This window comes from Dermochelys coriacea, chromosome 7, assembly GCF_009764565.3.
Source record: "Dermochelys coriacea isolate rDerCor1 chromosome 7, rDerCor1.pri.v4, whole genome shotgun sequence".
NCBI lineage: Eukaryota > Metazoa > Chordata > Testudines > Dermochelyidae > Dermochelys > Dermochelys coriacea.
In genome coordinates this window covers 77,428,507-77,437,710 of record NC_050074.1, presented here as the reverse complement: position 1 = coordinate 77,437,710, position 9,204 = coordinate 77,428,507, and the positions used below count along the sequence as shown (strand labels likewise).

Genomic DNA, 9,204 nt, shown 5'->3' with positions numbered 1-9,204 from the left:
CTACATTTTAGGAAAGCAATATCGTGTTACAGTGCTGGCGTCTCTTTAATGTATAGCTCGGGTATACATTTAATTGATTACTTTAACCTATTAAGTACCTCTGGCTATGAAGAAAAGGAGTACTTGTGGCACCTTAGAAACTAACAAATTTATTAGAGCATAAGCTTTCGTGAGCTACAGCTCACTTCATCGGATGCATTTGGTGGAAAAAACAGAGGAGAGATTTATATACACACACACAGAGAACATGAAACAATGGGTTGTAACTTAAGTTATAAAGTTACTTTGTTTCATGATCTGAAAATAAGACAACTAAACCCTGAATGCTTTCATTCTGCACCTCTTTCCCTAAGGGTGATATTATTGTCTAAGGATATACACACAAGGTACGAGTAAAGACTTGGGGGCAGGGGAAGATTATTCTGGTAAAGAAACTCATGAAAGACTGACACTAACAGTGACTTTTGAGATGGAAAGACACTAACTTGACAGTTTGAGACCTGGTCTACACTATGAACTTGTTGCTCAGGTGTGTGGAAAACTCGCACTTTTGATGCAAAAAAATGAGGAGTCTGGTGGCACCTTTAAAGACTAAGATTTATTTGGGCAGAAGCTTTCGTGGGTAAAAAACCCACTTCTTCTTCTCATTGTTTTTGGGGATACAGACTAACACGGCTACCCCTCTGATACTTGTGATGCAGTTATACTGACTGAACTCCTGGTGTAGACAGCGCTATGTTGATGGTAGCTCTTCTCCTGTCAACAATGCTCTTGGGGAGATGAAGTACCTATGCTAATAGGAGAAGCTCTCCCATCTGGGTAGGTAGCATCTTCACTAAATGCTACAATGGCACAGCTGGAGTGCTGTAAGTGTAGACAAGCTCTGAGACCACAATATATCAAGCTTACACAACTGAAAATAAGTGATGGACTAGAGTGCTACATATGGATGCACTGTACTGGTGCTGTTTGTTTATACAATTGCAACCCTACCAGGGGTTCATTTCTGTTATCTAGAGACAGCCTATGTGTATCATTATGGCTGGGTAGACAGGACTGACAGTTAATAAGAAAGCAGCCAAAAAACCCAGTTTCCCACAAACGCTTCCACTTAGTGCATAACTTTGCATGCATCAGTAGCTTCACTGACTTAATACATAAATGTCTTCAGGATTCTGGCCTAAGGTGGTGGAGGACTACTGAATTAGGTTATGTGCAACAAAATTCCACTGTAAATGAATGTTTAATAAAGTAAACTGTTTATTTAAACTCCGTATCATTAATTCTTTAACAATTATTCATATTACCAGAACACATAGGAGTCAGTCATGGATCAGGACCTTACTGTGCTAGGAACTGTACAAATACAGAAGAAAAAGTTGATCCCTATCCTAAAGAGCTTAAAATTCTTTGGAACAAACTAAGCTGTAATACAATCTAGAAATGCGTTTTCTTGTTCCTCTCAGAGGCTTGGTTCTGATGTTCCAATTCAACAGACAAGATAGAGAGATCCAAATCCACAGCACAGCCATTTTCAGTTGTAGGTTTTGCAATACCTCGCATCGTCATACCCTACTTTGTAAATTGTTTTATTTATTATTATGATGAAATATATTACTCAGTTTAATTTTTAAAAATTCCAAAGAAGAGATTTTTAAAAAGCATAATTCAAAACAAATAAGTGAATGTTTTAAGAGGCACCACCTTTGGTATGCAATTCTACACTTTGCTTTATATCCTTTAATCTTGATAAACTTTTCCAGACCATGACTCAGACTACATCATATATATTATGAACAACTATCAGCTGCTAATTTGGTACATAAACACTTGTTACTGATAATATATTTTAATGTACTGCTATATAAAGTATTTTAATACTACTCTTCCAGCAGCGTGAGGTTCAATTTTCTTTTTACAGAATAGATATTAATCACCATACTATTTATAAAAAGAACAGGAGTACTTGTGTCACCTTAGAGACTAACAAATTTATTTGAGCAGAAGCTTTCTGGGCTAAAACCCACTTATTTGGATTTGTTAATACATTTGTTAGTCTCTAAAGTGCCACAAGTACTCCTGTTCTTTTTGCGATACAGGCTAACAAGGCTGTTACTCTGAATACTATTTAGATTGAATAATCAATAATCACTATTTAAAAAACAAGTAAGGAGTAAATTTTCCCAAAGGACTGCAGCTTAGTCTCCTTTTTATGGGTTCAAGGTGTTCCCACAAACGTTGCACAGTGAAAACTGAAAGAGGGGTAGACTATTGAATGCTTGCACCTGTAACTGCCCAATTTGCCTTCATAATACAGTAATCCCAAGCAAAAGAACTGCACTCAGTCTTTTCCAGGTGCAAAAAAAGGGGACTGTAAATTAAATTTTGTAATCATGCTTTTCAGCAGCAAAAGGAAAACCTTCCACTTGAAAAATTGCCCTTAATAGCCCTTAACGAAGCAGAGGCTTTTGTGGCATGTTCAAGCAACGTAAGAAAGCTGGTACATTGTAGCAGGGTTTTATTTCCTTGTGCTTTTGTTTTTGATGGAGAACAACTTTGTATCTGTCTAGTTTTGTGTAATAAGCCCCTCTACCTCGGGGGACAATCAACAAAGAGAAGTGAAACATTCTCTCCATTTCAAAGGGCCAGGTGCACCTACTTGCCCCGTCCTGCCTGTGCTCCAGAGGCCTCCGCATCACCGACTCGGGCTGCTGTCTGTCCTGTCCGTAGGCAGGGCTGGGTGACCTAGTGCCAGGCCTCTGCGCTGTGCAGTCTACAGGGCTTTGTTTGGAAGCCTCTCTTCGGAGCAGCGCACCGCAGCTTACAGGGCTGGGGCGGTCTTTCAAGCAGCCCCTTTGCTAACTTTCCCGCTTCTCTGCCGCGCCCATCCATTGCAGCTGGCTTGGCAAAGGGCACCTGCGATCGAGCCATCCTCGCTCTCCGCCGGCAGGGGCGTCTGGCACCCGGCTCTGCCATTTGCACCCCTCTACTCAGCGCCTCCCCGCAAACTTCCTGCGCCGCGCACCTTTCCCGCCCCCTTCACCTTTGCGCCGCGCGCTAAGCCGCGCCCAGTTTCCCGGCAAGCGGGGCGGGGCCGGCGCTGTGCTCGGGAGCCTGGAAACTTACCCCTGCAGGAGAGACGCGCCCAGGCGACGCGGCCGCGGTACCTGACCCAGCTGCTCCCCCTCCGCCTCGCAGGGGCGGCGACCTGGGGCAGCTCTCGCCCGCGGCGCGGCGCGGCGGCAGAGCCCGAGCCCGAGCCCGGGGAGCTAGCGCCGGTGTCCGAGGGACGGCGAGGTGGGAGCCAAGCGCAGCCCCGCCAGCCAAGCTGAGCAGGAGGGGAGGTGGGGAAAGCGCCTAGGAGCCCCCCCAACATGGCCTCCTCCTCTCCCCCAGGCGGGGCGAGCGGAGGCGCGGATCAGGTGAGCCCGCAGCCTTCTCGCCCCTTGCGCCTTCCCATCGCTCGCGGTCCCCCCTTCACCGCCTCTCGCTCTCTTCTGGGCTTGCGTCCCGGTCCCCCTGCTCGGAGCGTTGCTGGGGCCGAGGGACTGCCGCACACCTGGCTGGCAGGGCTAGCGGGGCGGCGCCGAGCGGAAGTGGGGCTGTTTGTCCCCGCGGGCCGGGGGTAACTGCGAAGGGGGGAGGAGGAGGAGGAGGACGGGGGGGGGGGTCGCTTGCAGTCGCCGAGGGTGGTTCGCGGGGGGTTGGCGGGAGTGTGCCAAAGGCGCTCTCACCTGCAAACGCAGGGAATCCTGAACGGCCTTAGGGGACTGAACGGGGCTGACTGGAGCCTGGGGCGTGGAGGCCACTGGATGGAGTGAGAAAAGAACGTGCTGCCTGTGCACGAACTCGTGTCTCTGCTCTACAACGTGAACGTTGTGGTGAATGAAATACCGGGGCGCTTGGAAATCCGGGCGCGCTCTCTCGCTTCGCGCCTGTTTCGCTTTCAAATCAAAGGCTGACTGTGCTGTGTTGCACTCCTAACTTGCACGGCGAGTAGTGCTGAGAGAGGAAGGCGCTTTTCGATACGTTTGTGGCAGCCTGATGGTAATAAACAACTGGAAAGTGAGATGGTCTGGAGAGGGTCATTCTCCAAGTGTGGGCTGAACCACTTCAAAATGATTTTTTTTTTCTTGGAAAAAGAAAAGGAGGACTTGGGGCACCTTGGAGACTAACAAATTTCTTAGAGCATAAGCTTTCGTGAGCTGTAGCTCACCAAAGCCTACGCTCAAATACATTTGTTAGTCTCTAAGGTGCCACAAGTCCTCCTTTTCTTTTTGCGAATACAGACTAACACGGCTGCTACTCTGAAACCTTTTTTTCTTGGAGTCTTGCTCTTTATCGAAAGGAGACATGCACGAACACGGTAAAACTGAGTGCACTGGTGTACTTGTTTTGCAATACCATAAAACTTCTCCTTTGTTGGACTCTACATTCCTAATGAGTTGAGTTCCCCATATGTCAAGCCTATTTTTCATACAGTATCAAATCATATTTTGCAATCTTTTTGAATTTTGGTTTTTAAATTTAAAACACAATAATTGAAATATAATTGAAGCTTCTTTTTCTTTTCTCACCCAAAGTATGAAGAAATTAGATATTCACAGATGCATTTAAAATATATATATATTAAAATAAATTATACTATTCTGAACATCTGTTTTTGAACATAGACTTTTTTGTTATAATATACAGTACACACACCAGTTGGGAGTAGAATCCAATAGCCCTTATTCCCATTCCAGTTTTAAACTACTAGACTTCACTTCCTCCAAAAATTATCTTTTTTTTTTTTTTTTTTTCCCCTCATTTTGGAAAAAATACTGCTGCATATATAGGCAATGCACCTTAGATGTTTCTATATCTTATTTATAAAGTGTTCAGGTACATCAGATTAAATTATATTCCTGAATATAGATTCATGCAAATTATGCTTGAAAGAAAGGTAGTCCAAAGATGATGGATCATGCTTGTACCCCTTTTCTAATGATAGAGCAGAACACACAGTCACTTTTGAAAATATCAGCTACAGAGGTCATACCATTTATTTACAGTATTAAGTGTATGAACTACATTTTAGTAAACTAACTCTTATCAACATATGCTTTTTAAAAAAAAACATTTAGTTTTTTTGTTTTTAAACAGTCAAGACAACATGGTTAAAGGATGTAAATATTGTTAATTGACTCTTAGTCTACACTAGAGATACTTTCCGTCTGTTGCTAACACCACTGCAGCTCCCCCACTGGTAGTAATGGTGGGAGCAATAGTGTAGATAACATCCTCCATTATCAAATGCATCCGATGAAGTGAGCTGTAACTCACGAAAGCTTATGCTCTAATAAATTTGTTAGTCTCTAAGGTGCCACAAGTACTCCTTTTCTTTTTGCGAATACAGACTAACATGGCTGCTACTATGAAACCTATCCTCCATCATGTTATCTAAAACTAGACTGACTAGGCCTAGTCAGTGTTTCTCAAATGTGGCCACCAGGGCCTTTTTTTGTGGCCACAGCCATCTGGGCTGTTACATGGGTGGCACAAAGCAGTGGCCTCTCTCCCTCTTGCCCTGCCCCCCTCTGGAGACAAAAATGCTGAAGGTGCAGGCAATTGGTGAATTTCCCACTTTCCTGGGGGTGGAGGAGACAGGCTTTGGCCACAGGGTTTCGGGCTTCATCCACACAGTGGCAGGCTCTGGTTTCAGGTTTCAGGCTCTAGCCCCAGGCTCACAACCCTCACCATCATCTCTGGGCCCTACTGCCTCCCTGTCCACCTCCCCATCCAGGGCTTAATTTCAGCCCCAGCAAACCCTGGGACAATAAGTCTGCTGTGAAAAGTCATATTAATAAATATACAAATATCACTTTTCATTGCAGAAGTTTTACCATCCGGCAAGTCTTAGGGGGGGAAAAAGCATATTCAAAAAAGCAAAAGAAACAACAACCACAAAAAAGACAAGAACATGCTAAGAGCATTATTTGTGTTTCTATTCTGTTTAGGTCCAGTAAAGAATAGAGACAACTATACATTATTTTTATTACTGAGCCTTAAAAAAACCCTACATAAATAAATGACTGATTTGGACATGTATATGTGCATATTTATTTTTCCTAAAGTTAATTAAGTATTTTAGGAAAAATTGTTAGTGTGGCCACCAGCAAGAGTTGTTGGCCACGCTCTGAGGCCACCCAAAAATTTGTTGTGAGAACCCGTAAGCTAGATAGTATGATAGTTAAAACACAAGCAGCTGGTCCATACTATTGCTTTCACTGTTGCTACCACTGCTGGAGCTGCTAAAGTGGGAAATTTGAAGACAAATGCTAGTGCAGTCACAGCCTAATGGTGCACAAGTGCATTAGTGACAGTTGTACTTCTCCCTGGAACACCTTTCCATTCAACTACCTTACTTCCATGACTGAATATGAACAGATCTAATTCCTTACACCAAATCTTACTGCTGTATTACTATCATTTTTATGACAGGTTTCAGAGTAGCACCCGTGTTAGTCTGTATTCGCAAAAAGAAAAGGAGTACTTGTGGCACCTTAGAGACTAACAAATTTATTAGAGCATAAGCTTTCGTGAGCTACAGCTTACTTCATCGGATGCATCCGATAAATTTGTTAGTCTCTAAGGTGCCACAAGTACTCCTTTTTATAATTTTTATATGGCTTGCATATTTTTTCAGAAACATGATAAACTTTTCTTATTCTAACCAATACTGCATCACATCAGCTGTAATTTATCCTTTTGGTCTGATAATTCTCTTAACTGATACAAATGGCATATTACTTGTTGTTTCTCTCCTACACTTAGGAGAGACACTTTCATTTTAAATACTGGATATTTTATGTATTATATACTGATTAGCTGAACAAAAAGTTTCTAGAGGGAGGGGGTAAGGAGACAAAAAAAGTATGATAAATGTAAAATTTTGGCAACATGCCCAGAACTTCTGAAGCCTCTTTCTACTAAAACCGAAACTGTACGATTATCCACCTTGGATTAATTATAACTTTAGACTTTATCCTCTATTCCTTTTTCTGCAAAAATATAATCTTTAAGCTATCCTGGTTTTCAAAACATTTTGCTAATACTTAAAATAGTTAGCATCAGGTCTTCAGATTGCATTATCTATTTCCTTTTAGGATATAGTGTGGAGGGAGCCTCATATTTTTTGTGATTTTTCTTTTTTTAAAATGTTGATTTATTTTTAAATCAATATGAAATGATAATTTTTAGCCTGTGAAGACCAATGGGCTAAAACTAAAGCTCCAATCCTGCAAGCAGATCCAGTAGGCCCCAATTCAGTAAGGTATTTTATGCATGGGCTGAACTTTAATCATGGGGACTACTTGCATGCTTAATGATAGGCATATACTTTGCTGAATCGGTCGCAGTGTACTAAACCCTTTCAAGACAGTGGATCTAATTATGTGTTCAGTGTCTAATGTAGTAATACTTAAAGTTCCAAATGACTGTCTGAAGGATATATGGACACAACTAATGTTTCAGGTAATTCTCAAGTGGGCGGCTTCAAAACTTTATAATATTGAATGGTTGTGGCTCAAGCTACCTTTAAGGAAAATGTTTATTTTTGGGGAACTTCTGAGCACTGGGGCTTCAAAGGACCTAGGTGTCTGAGGCCAACCTATGCTAAATCCGGCATAGGTTACCATCATTCAGAACTGCTCTAAGTGGGGTAATCTGGCTTTGATTTCACACCCACAAGTTCTTCTAAAGCTTGTGTAATTAGGGATTGATCCAAAGTCCACTGACATCATTGAGGGTATGCATCCTCTGCAATAAAACACCTGCAGCTGGCCTGTGTCAGCTGATTCGGGCTCCAGGACCTTCTCCCTTTGCCCGGACCTAGAGCCTGGGCTCCAGCCTGAGCCAGGACCTCTACACTGCAATTTTATAGCCTTGCAGCCTGCACCCTATGAGTCTGAGTCAGCTGACATGGGCCAGCTGTGGGTGTTTTATTGTAGTGTAGACATACCCTGTGAATTTTTCCCACTGACTTCCGTGGATTTTGGATCAGGCTCTTAACTGTAAATATCCTGCTTTCTTTCAAGAATTTGGGGGTCTCCAGATCTGAATGTCTTCCATGTTTATGATGGCTGATGTCAAAAAATGCAGTATATTTATTGATGCAGTATATTTCACATAAAACTATAGTTTCAACTGGTACTTTCAGTTTTTGAAATGAATTTGTGAAGAAAAGTATTTTTGGAATTTTTTATTATAAAAAAAGGCCCAATCCTGCAGGCCTTAATCAGGTGAAATGTGTGTAGTAATGTTGTAGTCCAGAAGTTCCCCAACTGTGTCCTGGCTCCTCTGTTAGTCCATGGAGCACTTCCTGTTGCTGCCTGGTGACTTGGTGCAGTTGGTTCATGATTCCAGGTGTTAAATTTCATTAATTAAAATGTTGAATATTTTTCTAATATTACTATTCCATGTAAGAGCTGCTATAGCTACCATAGAGCTGGTATTATGGGATAATTTTGATGATCCTTCTAAAGGAATCTCTGACTTCTCATGTTTTTTGGCTTAATTAATTTTCCGTATTTTCTCCTCTCATTCTATTCCCCCTACTCTTATTAAAGTTTTCAGCTTTTCTTTCTCCTATCCTTCACCTCTCTGCATCTGTGTTTTCATCTAGCTACTGTTTCTCTCCCCCCACCCCCCCATCCTTTCCTTGTCTTGTTATCATTTCTTGCTTATAACTGAATGCTGCTCTGGGCACTTCAAGGATCACACTCTGTATGTTGGTGCAGTTTCCTCAAAATACCTGTTTAGTTTTAGGGTTGAAACTCTGACCTAGCACTGTTTTGCTTTAGGTTTTAGGGACAACCTTCCATGCTAAAGAATGGACACGACAAAACTGGAAAAATTATAGGTTAGTTTGGCTTGTCATTTGTTTGTTTGCTGAGATGAGTCGGCCTTCAAATAAAAACAGAAGACTGATATGTTCTTCAGATGTTCAAAACAGTTTGAGATGCAAGTACAGTATTTGTTTTCTCTTTTTCTCCATCCCATAGAATATTTTTGCATGGGGGAAACAGTTACTCAATTTTTACACTCCTTTACTTGCATCATAAGACATCTTAGGTTTTGAACATGATCAATAGCACATGTTGGCTTTTTCCACTCTCCAAAATATCATTGATGCCAGTCAGGCCCAGACTGTATAAAAGCCAT

The 9,204-nt window shown here is 42.2% G+C and overlaps 1 protein-coding gene across 5 annotated transcripts in view; it reads left to right on the top strand.

The window, feature by feature from the left end:
- The first annotated feature begins 3,086 nt into the window (after positions 1–3,086).
- Positions 3,087–9,204, top strand: part of ANK3 (ankyrin 3) — a 540,818-nt gene continuing 534,700 nt past the window's right edge. The window contains exon 1 of one of the 5 annotated variants that reach the window (XM_043519064.1): positions 3,087–3,422. In XM_043519064.1, the coding sequence (XP_043374999.1) occupies positions 3,375–3,422 (48 nt within the window). In that variant the 5' untranslated portion in view covers positions 3,087–3,374. The remainder of the gene's footprint in view (positions 3,423–9,204) is intronic. The other 4 variants (XM_043519067.1, XM_043519066.1, XM_043519062.1 and 1 more) reach the window with 4 other exon arrangements.